The 18,672-nt window shown below is 33.5% G+C and overlaps 2 protein-coding genes across 6 annotated transcripts; both read right to left on the reverse strand.

The window, feature by feature from the left end:
• Positions 1–5,644: 5,644 nt before the first annotated feature.
• On the reverse strand, positions 5,645–7,186 carry LOC123718126. Its single transcript, XM_045674526.1, has one exon. The coding sequence runs from the start codon at positions 6,764–6,766 to the stop codon at positions 5,729–5,731; it is 1,038 nt and encodes a 345-aa protein (XP_045530482.1). The 5' UTR covers positions 6,767–7,186; the 3' UTR covers positions 5,645–5,728.
• Positions 7,187–15,621: 8,435 nt separating this feature from the next.
• LOC123718188 lies at positions 15,622–18,573 on the reverse strand. Of its 5 annotated transcripts, none has more exons than XM_045674629.1 (4): positions 18,510–18,573; positions 17,850–17,977; positions 16,737–17,456; positions 15,622–16,289 (listed from the first exon to the last, which is right to left on the reverse strand). In XM_045674629.1, exons 2-4 carry the CDS (start codon positions 17,954–17,956, stop codon positions 15,659–15,661), a joined length of 1,458 nt encoding a protein of 485 aa, XP_045530585.1. In that variant the 5' UTR covers positions 17,957–17,977; positions 18,510–18,573; the 3' UTR covers positions 15,622–15,658. The 5 variants fall into 5 exon arrangements, with proteins under 5 accessions (XP_045530585.1, XP_045530584.1, XP_045530583.1 ...); XM_045674628.1 differs by having other exon boundaries at positions 18,502–18,549; XM_045674627.1 differs by lacking the exon at positions 18,510–18,573 and adding an exon at positions 18,293–18,417.
• Positions 18,574–18,672: the final 99 nt, after the last annotated feature.

Below are 18,672 nucleotides of genomic sequence, written 5' to 3' on the forward strand. Positions count from 1 at the left end.
ATCACCTTCCCCTGGAAACAATTACATGGCAGTGATCTATAACGTCTAGGAAAGTGATTAAACAGTTTTATAGCCATGACGTAACAATTTTTAATGTATAAATCTGAATTTTACATAGACAAATTTGACTTCAAGATATCTATATAATGAGATTCTTTGGTGAGACTCAATTTCAGTGGTACATGGTCTTGAAGAATAATGATAGTAGAACTTGTGACGAGTGATATTTATTTATTTATTAGTTTCAAAAGAAAACTTAGACAATATGTAAAGCCAAAACAGATTACATCGGTAAGCAAAAGACCTCTTCCAGGCAACCACTGTGAGTAAAGAAAAAATAAAAATGTATTAAATTACATATGATAGGCAAGTATTGCAAAAATACATGTTATACACATTTAATAAGACAAAACTAAACAGAAAAAAAACAAACGTCAACGGTAACTATTTAATTTTCTACATATTGTCTATGCTTTAAAATGAAATATATACTGTTGCTGGTAAGAGGAGGGGGGGGGGGGGGTTATAAATTGAAGTAAATCTGCTACTACAAAATCCACGCACAAAATTAAAATAACCTACTTGGCAAAAACAATTATTATAAATATAAACACTCCTTTGTTGTTATTATTAGAAATTACGTTGAAATGTCGTTGATATGAATTTATACATATATTAAAAAGCAAATAAAAAAAAAGCATCTTAAGAAGGGTACACAAAGAAATGTTGCCATTCGTAACAAAACTTACACACGCCCTAAGGTTTCAGTGGAATTGGGCAGGTTATGTAACCAGATTATTGGGATATAAGGCACTTCAAATGGATTGGAAAGAGATGTATAGGACAAAAGATGGAAGAGGTGATGTAATAATTAGCGGAAACAAACTGCATGAATGTTAAACGTAACTCTTTTAACTATGAGCTGGCGAACAAAATATCTATCTTAATAACGATAATTATACGCACGTGCGTGTACAAAGTACACATGTCAGAAGTGAAACTTCTTTGTAAATTAATTATTACTAAGGTAAAAGCCCTAATAGATGACCATGTACCAGTATATGTATATATATATTCACACTGTTTACACACTGTATACGTGCTCATGATAATATAAATAAATAAAAAATTCTGCGTTTACTGCACAAGACATGCGACGATTTTTTTTTTGTATGGAATCTCGCTGTTGGCCTTAAGGGCCTTTACAGCTCAGCTTGGGCTGTTTCATCCCGCGGCTAGCGCAAGGGCGTCTCCTGTGTGACCTCGGCTTGGGCCGTTGCGGGGTGGTCAATCGCCTGAAGGGCGGGACGGAAGCTCACTGGAGCGAAGTGCGAACTAAAGGTCCTCGCCTTCCCCGGTGAAGGCGGTTTTTTACCCTAATTATGCGACAGAATTGCCAGCAAGTTCTTATATAACTACTAAACGAATACATCAACCAATAGCGTGTATTTTTCTCGATCTCCCTTTCACACTCTCTTTCAATCGCTCTCTCCCTTTTCTTCGACAAAAACGAATATTACGAACCACGTCTGCCACTACGATAACGCTGTATTGTCGTTGCCAGCACCTTGAAAATGTAAAGAAGCAGGTATACTATGTGTCTATGTCTTATTAAAAAAGTATTCTTCTTCGCCAACAGTGTTCAATTATAAAATTGTAAGTGTTATGTACGATTGATTAATACCTAAAATCATTAAAATGTCTCGTACACTCATATATATAGAGATAATGACTGTCCACGACACAGGGAATCCTAGTGTAGGGGTTGAATTTGTTTAGATTAGGGAGAGTTCAAGTATTACGTCACGCAATTTTTGGAGATTCTTGACCCCCCCCCCTCATGACGTTACGTTACGTGCCGTAACGTTTTCTGTATCCTATAGTAAAACGTTTCGTGACCACTCCCAGTGACTCTATATACCTAAAACTTACCATTATGTGGTGTAAGGTCCTGGAAAGTGGAAAATAATATTAACAAAAACGCGTAATTCAATCCCCGCCCCGCATCGTAACGTTTTACAAGAGGACCCTCCCCCCAAATTCGTTACGTAATACTTGAACGCTCCCTTAACTAAACATCCTTTTTATTGTGTGTAATTAAGTTTTAACTTTCGTTTAGCCTAAGATCTTTATCGTGTCTTATTTATGTACTAAATCTGTCGGAATAATTACGGAGTACATAATATTGTCTTTGGTTAACATAGCTTTTACACATTGAAAGAAAACAATTTTTTAACCGGATTAAAGCTATTTGTATTATTATAAATTTATAATTATTTACATAATTAGTATCACAGCTGACATTCAACACCTTTTGTCTTCAGTCACCGTGACCACGCACGCTGTAAAGCACGCAAACGTCGGAAAAATTAAATTTAAAATTATGTAAATAATTATAAGTTTATAATAATACAAATAGCTTTAATGCGGTTAAAAAAATGTTTTCTTTCAATTACGGAGTATTGAACTTTGCCTATTAACTTTATTATCGACTAACTGAGAGATTCAGATGTAACATGTCGATGTAATAGAACGCACTTACACAGTGCAAGTGGTAGATATTTAAAACAGACTTTAACCTAATTTAAATATAACTTACACTTGTGCGTACGAAATTGTCTAATCATAAAGTGTATCTTTTGTTAATTTACATCATTTGTACGGTCAAATTGTAACTTAAAATATCATAAAACTATTATAGTACAATAAAGTGATTTTTAAAATTACACGAAATTCATTTGTTATCCATTATTTGTATATACCCTTATATGCTTAACAAATAGGTCTTAGAAAACTGTTAAGCTGGAAGCAAGGGCAGAATTAAAACTTGTAGACGCTGTAGAACTACAGTTAAAATCTATTATAACGATATCAATAATTCATATTTGGTAGTAAACCTGATAGTCGTAACATCCGATGACGTTGTTATTGTACCTAAGACAATAGAATTCTACTTCATTTAAGAATAGGTTAAAACAACTATTAAAGTCCTGAACCTTGTATTTTCTTCTTTATTATAGCTACCAGTATGTTTGTCGTTCTCCTGATTTATAAATTTTGTATTATTTTGTCTACTTAAATATTTTGTATTGTATTGTCTACTTAAATATTTTTTATTGTATTGTCTACTAAAATAACATTCTGCTGTCATGTTTTGTTTTGTTTTGCTTAATATCTTATTTTTTATCTGTGAAACTTTTTGTGTATCCAATGTGTTAAATTTTATGCTTTTTTTTTGTTTTTTACTCTTAGAGATGTATCTGTTTTGTTCCCTAAATGAATAAATAAATAAATTCAGCCGGGACCTTTTATTTTAGTCAATATAACAGCTATGATGCTCCAAACAGTTTGACGTAATCAATAACTACAATATTGATATAAAAATTCACTATTACAATGACATCCTTGAGTAACAAAGGCTATATAATTTTTGTATATTTATTTCATTTACAATATTTTAAAAGTAGAGAATCCAGTCATACGTTTGCACGTGAGCGAAGCTAATGTTTTTACTCTCAAACTCAGAACCAATATTACATTGCGCCTATTTATAGTATTTGTTCTTTACTCGATGTTATTCACTTCTCTCAAACTCAAAATAACTTTATTCATATAGGTAAATAAGTACATTCATGAACGTCAGAAAAGAAGTTAAAAATTCTAAATTTACATTTACTACCAGTTCGTCATGGACGTAAAGCGGGCAAGAAGAACTGGCAAGAAACTCTCCGCCACTCTTTTTGATCGCCAAGATTTGAGTCATACAAATTGTTTGAACTGGAGCAAATCAATCCCAAGGATTAGGATCATTAAAGTATTCGACAAATTTATAAAAACCTTTATTTCTTAATTTGTGTTTAATTACTGTTTTGATAACTGATACTGTTTGATACAATTTCCACATAAGAAGTGGTTTATCTTCTGGATCCTGGTGGGTCGTACGCTTAAATTCGTTCTGTTTCGAGTATTATACTGGTGAAAGTCATCATTTGTTTTAAAATCGTTTATATTTTTTTGTACATACAACAAAGCTTCAACAATATATTGACTAGATAGTGTCATAATATTTAATTCCTTAAACTTATTTCGTACCGACTCCCGCGGAGAAACACAACAAATACCCCGAACACCTCGCTTCTTCAGCACAAATATGGATTGAGCCTCTACAGCAGCACCCCACAGTAGAAAACCATACGACGTAACTCAACATAACATACGGCTGCATTTAAGAAACAAATGTTTTACTTTTCTTTCTTGTTACTTATATTATTATAATTATTAGCATTCTGATAACCTGGGTTTGGATATCCTAAGTCGCTCTTCTCATACTTCAAAATATTTAATAAATAAATGTTAAGAATAAAAAAAACAGTGGCGCTACAACCTTCTAGGTCTGGGCCTCAGATCTGTTTCATAATACTTTTTCAATATCAGTAAAAAGCCTCCTTTACAAGGGTCTAAGACAAGCCGGTTTCCTCACGATCTTTCCTTCACCTTTCGAGCGAATGTTAAATACGTACTTAGTAAATCCTTTAGTGCAGTGTTTGTCACAATAGAAAATGTATTTTATTTATTGTAGCAATGTATCAGTGTGCCGAGCGTTGGCATGCTTTTATAAATACATAAAGAATTTGTATTTTCGTCTTTAATGATTTTATAAATATTATATTGTCTATTTCAAAAAAGGTTTCTTCCAAATATTCTGATCGTATATTTTATTTATTATTTTTTGACGTAATATACATATACATACATGTCGTTACATAAAGTCTACTAGCTCTGCCAAGCCAGTTCCGTTGGCAATCGACAGTTTTGTAACGTTTATTAAACTATTAGTCATTATTAGTGTATAGCCTAGTAATATAGATGTCGCAGCCAACTAGCTTAATCAGCCGTTTAATTAACAGCCTAGCCCATAGTATTGTCTTTCGTTAAAATAGCTTTTGCACATTAAGAAAAACACTTTTTGAACGGATTAAAGCTATGTATTATTTTTAAAACTTATAGTTATTTACATAATTTTAAATTTTAACTTTCTCTGCAGCTGTGATACTTTTGACATTTAACACCTCTCGTCTTCAGTCACCATGACCACGCACGCTGTAAAGCACGCGAAACGTCGGAAAACGTTTAAAATTTAGAATTATGTAAATAACTATAAGTTTTAAAAATAATACATAGCTTTAATCCGTTCAAAAAGTGTTTTTCTTAACAGCCTAGACGTTTAACTAGGGGCCTGAAACATGGTCAGCCAGTTGATCGAACAGCTAGGCAAATGAAACTCTTCTAACTGTCAATATGGCGTCGGCAAACCACAACTTTGATGGTGTTTTCCAAAGTTTAATGAAAAACAACAATGGCAGAGTGTAGTGACAATAATAATGTGAATGTAGCTGTGACACATTTTACTGTTTATTTTTTTTATTTACGCCAAATAATGACTGTATCGTACTGTTATACGACGTCCCGGATTTAGAGTTTTAAAAAAAAGGATTATCTTTACACATAGGATTTATTTAGAAATATAGATTTAGAAAGACAACTGCTCGGTTTGAATCGTAAAGTGGGACTAACTTTAGCTGAAAGATAATGCTCATGGCAGTTGAAATAGGAAAATGCCAGCTTGCTAAAATAGAAGTTGACATAGGGTGGTCTCTAAGGTTTTAAATATATAACAACCCCCTCGTTATGAGGAAACTTACGGTTTATTTGTAAGTTTCCTTAATATTTAACAAACTCGCAAGCGGGCTACTGAAGGATTACTCTGGTTTTCCAGATTATTATCTTGCTCAACCGGGATATTATTGGAAACTTGGAGTTTTCTCGAACATTTGCCTTTCTTATAAAAATATACAAAAACAAAACTAAAAACTAGGATTACAGAGAAAATACTTAAAATAGGAAAGCTAACATGATTATTAAAATTATTAGGATTCTTGATCTCATTTAGATCCTTCATTGACATGTCTGAAATAGCTTTAATTGATTTTAAATTATCAAGGTTAATAATCTTGATTTTTGGAATAGAAAAGTTATTACTTAATTTGTTTACACTTTTACAACAATCATCGTCAATAATATCAAAATTCGAGGATACAGCGGGGACATATGTTTTAGGATACACTTTAGTCACCAACTTAAGATTTTTATGAAAACCTACACAATCTATTGGTAAATTTAGTACACCTGTACCGGATATTACTAACTCAGATACATTTTGATTACATTCAATAGACAATTTAGTGGACTTTGATTGTACAAATATCCATTTGTTATTATTTAGCTTATGCCAAATATCTAAATCACCAAACATGACTTTAACAGGACAATTTTCTGGAAGGGTAGTTAAGGCTTTAGTAATTATTTCGATTTCACATGAAGGGTTATTAAGTACTGCGTAGACATCGGTTATTTCACAAAGGTAAGTATAGGTAAGTATGCTTTTACAATCATTTAAATCTTTGAGATAGATATAAGATAATTTATCTGTGCTCAAGGCTAAAAATTGTTCCGAAGGGAGGATCATAGCGAAAGAATTTAAATTACCCTCCGTATGTGGAATAGGTAATGGCACAGTTTTATAGATATTAAAATTTTCTAAGGTTACAAGTGGAATCTTTACAATAAACATTAATTTTTTGTTAAAATAGTAACAAGTTAAATCGGCTATATTAATTAGAATATGAATATTGCTTATTTCTATGTTTACAGGAAAGTCTCTATACTTAGGGAGTAACTTAAAATTATTTACAATATCATTGTACATTTGGTTTGGGGTTAAAACTGAAGGATGCAAGGTGTTACTTTTAATGAGTAAAATGGAATTAAGTAAGTCTTCCACCTTAAATGATAAAGTCAGTAAATTTGATTGCAAAATATTTAAAATGTTATAGAAATTATTCCTAAAATTAACCTCATTAAAAGCATTTGTTATATTGGATACCGTAGACGCTAATTCTTTGACGACACCATTCAATTTTGCTTAATTAAGGTTCATTTCATGTAAGGATTGATTTATATTGGAAATGGCAGATTGGGAAGCAATTACGGTTTTCTTCAATGTTCCTGAAATCTTTTTATCATTTTCATAAAGGGTTTTAATAGCGTCTTCATAGGTCTTCGCATCATCTTCGGTCAAGGTACCGAATATGTGTTTAAATACAGTGCCTATTCCGGAAAACCATGCGGATCTTTTCGAAATGTAATTATCGGATACTAGATGTGAAACGGCATTAAAGTCACGTTGGAGATCTTTAAAGATTGCTTCTAAAGGTTGCAATAAGTTATGACATTGCGAAACATCAATTAATTCGCTTCTCTGACAATAAGACTGAACGTTATTGAACACTTTATTTATGTCCATTATATGATTTTTTATGGGAATGATCTCTACGGGAATTACAATATGAAATTGGTCGTTTATTATCTTTAGTGTGCCAACAGGGTCGAAGAAGATCCCAGGACCTTTCACTATATTTTTGACATACTGATTTTCAGTTTCAGCTAGGGTGACATTGCAGAGAATTGCGATGACCCTGGAAAATATGTGAGCGTGTTATAATACTATAGAAAGGATTAAAATAATGTTACTTATAAAAAGTAAAATACAACAATAAAATTTTATAAAAACTTATCTTATAAAACTGGCATTTTAAATACCTATACAAAGTATATGTATATAATAAAAATAAAAACATTTATAAAATGAAATTTAAATTAGATCTCGTGAGCTGGTTTTACTTCATCAAAATGATGTTTAACATGACGTCGATTTATTAAAAGGTGTAAAGTATTATTATCGTAGACTTTAACGATTTTATAGGGACCTTTCCAAATTGGCGAAAGGGCCTTGCGCAGTCTGACGTGATTTTTTAAATAAACATAGTCACCTACTTTAAACTGTATAGACCGCGTGTGTTTATCATAGTAGGTTTTTGATCTTTCTTTGGAAGTTTTGATATTTTCCAAAGCCTTTTCTCGAGAAATTTTTAATCGGTGATGGAGCATTTTAATATACTCTGGATATGTAACGTCAGGGCGTGATTCAAATATTGAGTCAGGGATATATGGCTTGTGGCCGAAAACAAGTTCGTATGGAGTGAATTTAGTCGTTGTGTGGACACTACTATTATAGGTTAACATGGCGGTATATACGAACTTATGCCAGTTTGTCTGATTTTCATTTACGTAAGATTTTAAATATTCCTTTAAAGTTGAATGGCTTCTTTCTAAAGCGCCTTGCGTTTGAGGGTGGTAAGGTGATGACCAAATTTGTTTAATCTTTAAAAATTCGCATGTGCGTTTAAATAATTCGGCAGTGAAATTAGTTCCTTGGTCTGTTAATATGGTTTTAGGGATACCAAATAGGGAAATAAAGTGAACTAAACCTTCGCAGGTTTCTTCTGCTGTAGCGTTTGATATTGGGTATGAAATGGAAAACTTGGTTAAATCATCCTGAAGAGTAAGTATGAATTTAAGTTTTTGAAATCCAGCTTCAGGCAAAGGGCCAACTATGTCGAGACTAATTCTTTGAAATGGGCGTGTAGCGGTAGTCGTGATTTGCATGGGTGATTGGTTGATCTTCCTCAGTGCTTTGTTTGATTGACATAATTTACAGTTTTGTATATAATTTTCTATATCTGTACGCATATTCTTCCAGTAATATCGTTCTTTGATTCTATTATACATCCTATTTGAGCCCAGATGTCCTGCAATCGGGATATCATGGTTTTCTTTAAGGATTTTAGTGATCTCGGAAGGAACAGGATATAGGATGGTATTATGGTGTATATTTACTGTTATGTTAGTATTATTAAATAAGTACATAAGCATGCCATATATTTTAACAAAGGAATGTTGTTCGAAGAGACTTTTAAAGTCAGATATGGCTATTTCTCCAATGTTCGCGGAAAGCAAGATATCGTCTCGGGCTGTTTTGAGAGTTTTGAATATATCTGGATATGTACAGTCGTCGAAATAGTAGACTTTGGTAAATAAAAGATAGTATATCTTGTTTTTATTTTCGATTTTTTGAAACGAATGTAGTTCTCTTTCTGAATTTAGGATATTGGCAGAGTCGGGTAGTGTGGACAGAATGTCTTGGAGATATGGATTTGATTCATCGAAGTCGATTGATACTGGGATTAAGATGGCTTTAGAATTACTCTTAAGGAGACTTTCATTGTGTTCCTTTATATGAGTATTGAAGTTTTCATTTTTGTTTGAGAAAGTTTTCAGGAAGTCGTTGTAGGCAGTGTTAGAATTTGAAATGCCTTGAAGAGGTGAAAAGCGTGAAGGGTTTTGTGAAGGTGAGTTGGTCTCATTCTCAGGGCTAGTAGTAGGAATCAACATTTCATCGTTTTCTAAAAGATCGATATTGGGTAGGCTGTCACTATCAGCATTGGATGTCGAAGGGAGTTGGATACCTAGATCATCTATTGTAAGAGGACTAAAGGGAAGTGGATCATTATCACTTGAAGACGGTATTACTCGTTGAGAATCAGTCTGATCTTTGATAATTGGATTGACGGGAAATCGAGACAGAGCGTCGGCGTTACTATTGATTTTTCCCTTCTTATATTCAATGTTGTAGTCGAACTCTTCGAGTTTTAAACGCCACCTTACAAGCTTGGATCCAGGATCCTTACAATTAAATAACCATTTGAGTGGTTTATGGTCTGTGAAAATTGTAAATTTGTTACCATACAGGTATGGTCTAAAGGTTTTAGTTCCCCATATGATAGCCAAGCATTCCTTTTCGGTAACACTGTAGTTACTTTCGGCTTTAGATAGTGTTCTAGACGCAAAAGCGATGGGGCGGTCTTTTCCTATAGGCCCTTGTGACAAGATAGCGGAGATTGCATAGTTAGATGCGTCGCATGTGAGATTGAATGGTTGGTTAAAATCAGGGTAAGCAAGTATAGGTGCGGAGATCAAGCTATTTTTAAGAGTTTCAAAGGCTAACTGTTGTTCATGTTGCCACATGAACGGAACATCCTTCTTTAAGAGGTTTGTAAGGGGTTTAGCAATTTTAGACAGGTTAGGTATAAAACGACGATAGTAGGACACTAACCCCATGAAGGATTTAATGTCTTTAGGACATTTGGGTTGGGGAAAATCTTGGACTGCTCTGGTTTTTTCGGGATTCGGCTTGACACCTTCGTCAGTTATTATGTGACCGAGATAAGAAACTTCTTTGCGCAGAAATTCGCATTTATCTGGCTGAAGTTTGAGATTAAACTGTCGGAGTCTGTCAAAGACATTTGAGAGGTTTTTCATATGTTTTTGGAGATCAAATGAGTAGATTACGATATCATCTAAATAGACAAAGCATTGCAGCCCTTGCAGGCCTGATAGAGCGGAATTCATCAACCTCTGAAACGTGGAAGGGGCATTTTTGAGCCCAAACGGCATCCGCGCAAATTCGAAGTGTCCTTGTGGGATGGAAAAAGCAGTTTTGGGAGCGTCAGCTTCAGACATTTTAATTTGATGAAAGCCGGAAGCTAAGTCGAGTGTACTAAAATATTTACATTTACCCAATTGGTCTAAAATTTCTGAAATATTAGGAATAGGGTAAGAATCTCCAATAGTGATATCATTTAATCGGCGATAGTCGATAACAATGCGCCATTTACGCTGACCAGAAGCATCGAGCTTTTTTGGAACTATCCAGATCGGAGATGACCATGGAGAAGTTGACGGTTTGATAATTCCTTCATTAAGCATTTTATTAATCTGATTGTTTACCTCTTGTTTATGCACTTCAGGAAATCGATATGATTTTGTATTAATGGGTACAGAGGAAGAAGTTGGTATCTGGTGCTCGAGAGCATTAGTACAAGTCAGAGAATCTTCAGGGAGGTGGAATATATCCGAAAATTCAGCGCAAAGATTAAATAATGATTCTCGTTCTTCGTTATTAAGGTGAGTGACTCTTAAAAGGTCTAAGACCTGCTCAGTTCTGTTAACGGCATTGTTGGGGATTGTATGAGATATATTGAATATTTGGTGATTTTCTTTATTTTCCAAGGGCGTAAGTTTTAATTTTAAGTTTGAGTTTAACGTAATTGGAGATTCAGAGATATTTACAACAGAAATGTTTATTCTAGAATTAGGTTTCACCTTGACAATGCAGTTAGCAATTAGAATTGAGTCGACGGGATTTTGATCTACCATCAAGTCTTCACCTATTTCTGGATTAAGTACCGAGCATTCTATGATGGTTTCAGTTCGGGGAGCAATAGTATATATTGGTTCATTAAATTTTAAAACAAGTTCAACTTGACTAATCGTAAGCGATTCATTCTTAAAATCAATGTTTGAGTAGTTGTCTGATAGGAAATCGTTTCCAATTATACCATCGTAAGGAAAATTTATGTTATCAATAATGTGGAATCGATACTTCAGAGAGTTGAATTCGATAGGTATACGTCCAAATGACCTCATTGGTTTATCTGCAGTTCCAATTCCTGAAAATGTTATAGTGTGTTCGTCTATTTCAGGCATGTTTTGAATAGATGATTTCTTTATAAGGCTAATAGATGCACCACTATCAACAAGGAGCTTAAGTAGTTTGGTAGATACAGAGGTTTGAACTTCCACAAAGGGTAAGTATTTTTCGGATGGATTTGAAGTAACGTTATGTATTTTGTTATATATATTGTTTTTTATCTCAGGCGTGGTGTTTGGGGTATCGACCATGGATCTTGTAAGAGGAGATATGGCAGGCATATATTTTAGAGTGCCAGATACTATAGATGCATATGTCCTTTGTTGGGAATTTATTGCACCATTGTTAGAATTAGGGTTATGTGGTACAGAGGATTTTGAAATTGATTTATTAACGTTGCTACCACTATGAGTTTGACTACCCTGCTGTGTGACCTTGGATTTAGAAATAGGAGCATGGTCTTCGTTTTGGGGCTGGTTACCCTGCTGTGTGACCTTGGATTTAGAAATGAGAATATGGTCTTCGTTTTGGGGCTGGTTACCCTGCTGTGTGACCTTGGATTTAGAAATGAGAATATGGTCTTCGGTTTGGGGCTGGTTACCCTGTTGTGTGACCTTAGATTTAGAAATATTAATATGGTCTTTATTTTGGGGCTGGTTACCCTGTTGTGTGACCTTGGAATTGTAATAGGATATAGAATTTGCGGTGTCATTTGGATATAGCAATAGAGGACGTTGAAATTTCGGACTCGGGAGACACCGTCGGGAGTCCTTTATTCGTTTAAAGGATTATCTGTCTCATCGACTCCATAATCTTCATAAGAAGCTATTGCATGAATCGGTTGGTTCCGATTTTGAAAGGAAGTAGTAGGGTTTGTGCGGTTGTAGCTTGAATTTTGATTGTTTCCAAATTTCCTATTATTGTATTCTCGTTTGCGACAACCTTCAATAGTATGACCTGGAGCTTTGCAATATCGGCACACTATAGGATTAGAGGGCCTAAACGCCGCAGATGTTGTATTATTATTAGTGCAATATTGTAAAGCTGATCTATTTGGTGGATATGATGAGTGAGATGGGCGAAATCGCGCCTGATTCTGAGTATTTGGAGTTTGGGCGTAATTAGTGTTTCGTCGTGTCAAAGCATTGATAATCTTTTCTTCCGAAGTAGCGAAATTAATGGCGTCGTTCAAAGATTCAGGGTCACGGCATCGAACTACAGTAGACAATCTTGGATTTAGGCCGACTACAAACGTGTGTAACGCTAAGTCTTTCATAGCTGCGACGCGGCCTGCCAGTTCGTCACTTTTTCTTAGTAGGGATAGTTATATTAATTTCGGATAATAATTTTGATAAGCAAGACTCTATTCGTAATGCTAACTGGTTGACCGTTTCGTTGCCTAATTGACGACATTCTTGTAAATCAGAAAGCAGCGCAGCATAGTGCTTTTTATGGTGATAATTGAGATTTTAAGAACTCTTCAAGCTGGTGCCAATTCTCAAATTCTTTTACACAACAAGCCGTTTCTGCGCGTCCTTCTAATTGACTTACAATATATTTTAGTAAAATGTCCTGTTGGTTTTGAGTAGCAAGTTCTACCGCATTTCTACAATTATTTAAAAATGCACTTAATTTTTCGCGGTTACCATCGAATTTATTTATGAATTTAATTAGTATATTTAAATCAACGTCTGTGGCTGACCTATTCTTAGACTCGCGTACAATAACATCTTCCTTAGGCATTGTCACGTAGGATATGGCTTAGACAAAACAATACTGATAACGACGCGACGACGGCTAGCGTTACTGAGAACTGATTAGGCGATGCACTGATTTCTTATTGGAGATTGTAATTTTATAAAACAACCTTTCTATTTTTAGCACTTTAAACTTCACTAATTGTTTTCACACAACACACTGAAATACGAATATATAGGATTTTTGAAGACTTACAGGGATGCTGCAGTTTTACTGATGAACATCTTTGATGTATAGGGCGGAGACGGCGGATGTTTCTTTGCAAAACAATTTCAGAATTCACAGCGAATAGGAAAATCTAGTTATTCACAGAAATATTCACTTTTGTAATCACTCGTTAGTCGCGACTGCCAAACTGAGGCGTACCGAGGATTTTTAAAAAATCCCTTGAGCTGCCACCAATGTTATACGACGTCCCGGATTTAGAGTTTAAAAAAAAAGGATTATCTTTACACATAGGATTTATTTAGAAATATAGATTTAGAAAGACAACTGCTCGGTTTGAATCGTAAAGTGGGACTAACTTTAGCTGAAAGATAATGCTCATGGCAGTTGAAATAGGAAAATGCCAGCTTGCTAAAATAGAAGTTGACATAGGGTGGTCTCTAAGGTTTTAAATATATAACAGTACGAATGGCCTAAAAATTTGCCAGTCAGTTTACTAAATGTTGTAACAAACGCTACGGCTGAATCTTTCAGGCCGTTAGTTAAACGGCTAATTAAGCTAGTTGGCTGCGACATAGATACCGGCAAACATCTTGAACAAATGTTCTTGCCTGCGCAGAAGCGATTTTTAGGTATCACTGAGAGGGGAGTCTGAGGAGGGTGTCGATCACGTGATTGGTAAATCAGTTGACATTTGTGTCTTGCGCTGTGTACGATGCGGAAACTTTCCCCCACTCCCTTGTTTAATGCTCAAGAAGTTTGCCGGTATCTGTAAGCAGAGGCCGATTAAGCCAGCGCGGGGTCTGTAGCAAATTCTATGAAAAGGCCCTTGGTTTGCTTTAGGTTCTCAGGTTAAGGATATTGAATAAAACAAAACCGTTAGGAAGAAATTATCTGGATCGGAAAATTGAGAGATAGTAACACTATCAATATACACTTCTTTAAGCAAATCATAGTCTATATTCAACAAAGTGAGATGATAAAGACGGTCTTATTAAAAAGAAATAATCTGGCCACTTGAAAGGTAGATGTGATATAGTTGCTAGTCTAAAGATATCGATTATAATTAAACTTTAGAACATTACGGTAAAAAGTTTGTAAAATACTTACTTATTTTTACGAGGTAACGGGACGAAATCGACGTTACGGTTACAGGTACACTTACGCTACCAGCTACACTTCTTACTAATATAACAAGAAACAATATTAAATTTAATTAAAAAAATATTCATAAATCAAACAATTATAAATTATGCATAACAAAAATTATGCTAATCAGACATTATAGTCATTTAATACATATTCAAATATAGGAACTAATTCTGTATTCGAATGAGAATTCTCTTCAAGAGCAGGATTCTTGCATCGGCTATCTTTGGAGCGTCAATGTTTCAATTGGTTTATGAAGTTTTACGTGCAACTTTAATGGTTTGATTGTTATAATGTGTTTATATGTCACTGGCATTAGTATATACGTTAATTATATAAATTAGTTCGATGTTCTGGTTTACAGAAAAACTGTGAACAGTTTGTGTTTCCACCACACCAACTTCCTTTATATTAAGATCATTTATACAATAAATAAAGTACGTAGGAGAGCGGGGCCCCCAATTTCGCGGGACCCTTAGCATTTGCTATATGGCTAATCCGTCATTCTCTGTAGGTAGGTACAATACATGTCGAGTTTGTCTGTGGTTTTAATTTACTTTTGTATTAGTTTTATTATAAAAATTTAACCTTTATGAGTTAAATTATTTGTCTGACGAGTTTTTTAATATCTAATGGTTAATACATTTTTACCGATTCATTATTAAATACTCATTGGTCTAGTGGCTAGCGTATTCGACTACACATCATGACTACGTCTTGGTTCGATTCCAGGCTGGGGCCAATAATAAAAAAATACTACTTGTAAAATATGACGTACATTTAGTACTATGTATGATGTGGTGAAATACCGGCTACATAATGTAATGTTATGTTTGACAGTTCTAGGCCTATAAGATATTTCTACCAGTTGATTAATATAATAGTTACAAAATTTAATGCCGGATTATCTAACGGCTTGAATTGAAATATATTTTACATTCAGTTTATTAACTAGTCCTAGAAAATAAAAAAAAACTATAATATTTATAGATTTTTGAATATAAAACAGAACGCATTTTTCTCCTGATGTGACAATTCCTATTTTGACAATTTTGAGTTATCCTGACATTTTTGACAGATATAATTCGGTTAATTTTTAAGGTTAACCCATGGAGGGTTTTGAGATTTTTATTAACTTTATAAATAAAACCAGTCATAAAACCGACTCAATTTATTAATCATCTTCAATCGCATCTGAATATTCCTCAACCGATCTTCATTCGTCTTCTTCCTTTTCTTCTTCACATCTTCCTCGAACTTAAACCGACTCACAAACACCGGATACCATTTCTCCACAAAATTAATCTCTACAAACTCATCATGACAATTACTACATTTTAACTGACAACCAGTCTTCTTACATATGCTGACCTTTATACATTTAACATTAGAATTGTTCATCTTCTTGAAACACTTAACACATAGTTCAACTATATCTGAGTCGGAACCACTTATATGATATATAGTTTTCAACGCGATGCCTCCATGAAATTTATTCATACTACTCAAACTGATGGCCTCTGGACAACTCTCCCAACTAAACAGGCTGTGATGATAATTGTATAAATGTTTTTTATAACTACGGTATTTAAAATTACATATTATACAAGTGTTGAGTTTACAACACTTCGGCATGATATTGCAATGTCTTTCTTTGATATGTTTTTTTAAATTGGCTGGACTAAAATATGTGTCGCATATGAGGCAAAGACTGGGTGGAATGTTTGCTATTTCTAAATGTGATATTTGATGTAGTGTCAGTGCATATCTGAAAAAAAGTATCATTTATAAAACTTGACATTATGGTGTTAATCTAAAAAAGTTCTTTATTTATATGTAAAGTAAAAGAGAATCTATATATATAAAATTCTCGTATCACAATGTCGGTTCCCATACTTTGTTGTAACAGTTCAACCGATGCTTATGAATTTTTTTATGCATATTCAGTAAGTCTGAGATTTGGCTACTATCTATCTTTCAAACCCCTAAGTAAGGGGTGTTTATCCCAATTTTTTTATGTACAAAAATAAACTCAACTCTACATACTCTATGATACAGCATACAAAAACAAACTCTATTTATAGTAGATAGGTTATCTTTATTGAACTAACAAAAAATTACCTGGAAAAAATATACACATCAAAACAACAACTATCGCCAATGTATCGGATGCATCCCTTAAAATAATTAATAATGTAGGAGATCAGAAACATACCTGCTAGGGAACATGTTGACATTTGGACAATACTTGCATTTATAATTGCATAATTGAGTGAGCTCATTATAATTTATACTTAAAAACCTTTTACTATCTTTATTCAACTTTGTTTGTAACATGCCATCGTTATTTCCACTCATACTTTTAGACTCTGTATTTGTTAATTGTGAATTAGTGATCTTTCTATCATTGTTTGGTGAAATTTTAACATCGTAATACACATCCGGCAATATATATTCTTCATTCTTAATATCTTTCATAGAATCATACAAATTAAACCCCGTCACCCTCTTATCAATCGCCACGTTCCAGGTATTACATATAGTGTCAGGTTCGACATTCATAGAAGGATCTATGTGGCTCTGTGATCCCTTAACCATGGATGTATCTCCCTTTTTAACTTTTTTTTCCACAGGTGAGTTTTCTAAATGTTTAAAACAGTCTAAAATATCGTGTTTACTGTCTATATTATCTTCATCATCCGAAATGTTAATAATTTCATTTTTTTTAGTTGATACTGCACTTGTACTTGGAACATTATATATTCTTTTGTTTGTAGTTTGTTGCAATGCTGCGACTTGATTATGTTTCTCTAAAAGGTGATTGACTAGCTCTTTAATTGTTTGAAAATGGTAAAGGCATTCTTTGCATTGGTGAAGTTCTTGCTTCAACAAAGGTATAACAATGTGATGTGCATTGTGAATTATGTTGGAATATCTGAAAAATGGAATCAAAAAAATAAACATGAGGTTGAAGAAACTATTCCATGCTATTAAATCTCAACTAACTACTGCACTGATTATTGCTTACACAATAGTGAGAAGAGAATAGTTTAGATTATATGCTACAGATATAGCTCTATGTATTAGAGCAGTGATGGGCAAAGTACGGCCCGCTAAAGTATTTAATCCGGCCCGAAGAGGGTCCATCAGCATGGATTGTATGTGGCCCGTTATAAATCCTACTACAACAACGACATAATTATAGTGGCTAAAGCATCTGGACGTCTATTCTATCTGGATTATAATCAGCTTTATAATCTTATATGTATAAAAGGCCTCGAAAATAATCACGACATGCTCTTCAGAAATAGGATTAAGAACCTCATACCTGCTATCAAATGTTTTGTCACAGAAATCACATAGTAATTTTTCTTTACACTTTTTCAGTAGCATACAATATGAGTTCTCATCTATCTTTCTGTTATTGTGTCTCATGTCTAGTTTCTTAAATTAGTGCTGAAATTCAAGGAATATTTATTAAAATAGCTCTTTATTACTTACAAAATAAACGTAAATCATGCATATGTATAATTGAAAATATTTTGCTAAAATGCATTTCCAAAGTGAGTCAGTGAGACAGAAATCTTCAATATATTGGGAAAATAATTGTAGTAGTCCATTTATTGGGGAAAGCTTGAGGGAGTCAGATTTAAATAAAATTGACAAGATTAAGGCTTAAGCAGCCTAAACACCAAAGCATACCAAGTTATATTAAATATTTATTAATTGGCTAGGCTATATATATACGGTTTAATAAAATGTAATAAATACATTTCTATTGTAACTACGCTTTACGTCACATAATACGAATAAATTTATTAAGATATTTAGCAAAGAAATGAGCTATAATCCTTAGTATTATAACATAAAAACGTATAAATTAATTGATGATGACATTTACATTATTACAAATTAAATAAAACTACGTAATCTTTAATTAAATTTTTTCCAAACATTATGTTATAATTTAAAATTCTGACAGTTATACTTATCGTATCTTTAACTCAAGTCAGTAGTTTTGAATAAAAAGATTGCTATTGTTTATATAATAATTTTTTAAACTGGTTACTGCATAAAGATTTTTTAACTGTTAGAATTCAACAAAACAAACACAATTCAACTTTGTATTATATAGATATATGTCAACAGTG

Source organism: Pieris brassicae, chromosome 14 (genome assembly GCF_905147105.1).
Source record: "Pieris brassicae chromosome 14, ilPieBrab1.1, whole genome shotgun sequence".
Taxonomy (NCBI): Eukaryota; Metazoa; Arthropoda; class Insecta; order Lepidoptera; family Pieridae; genus Pieris; species Pieris brassicae.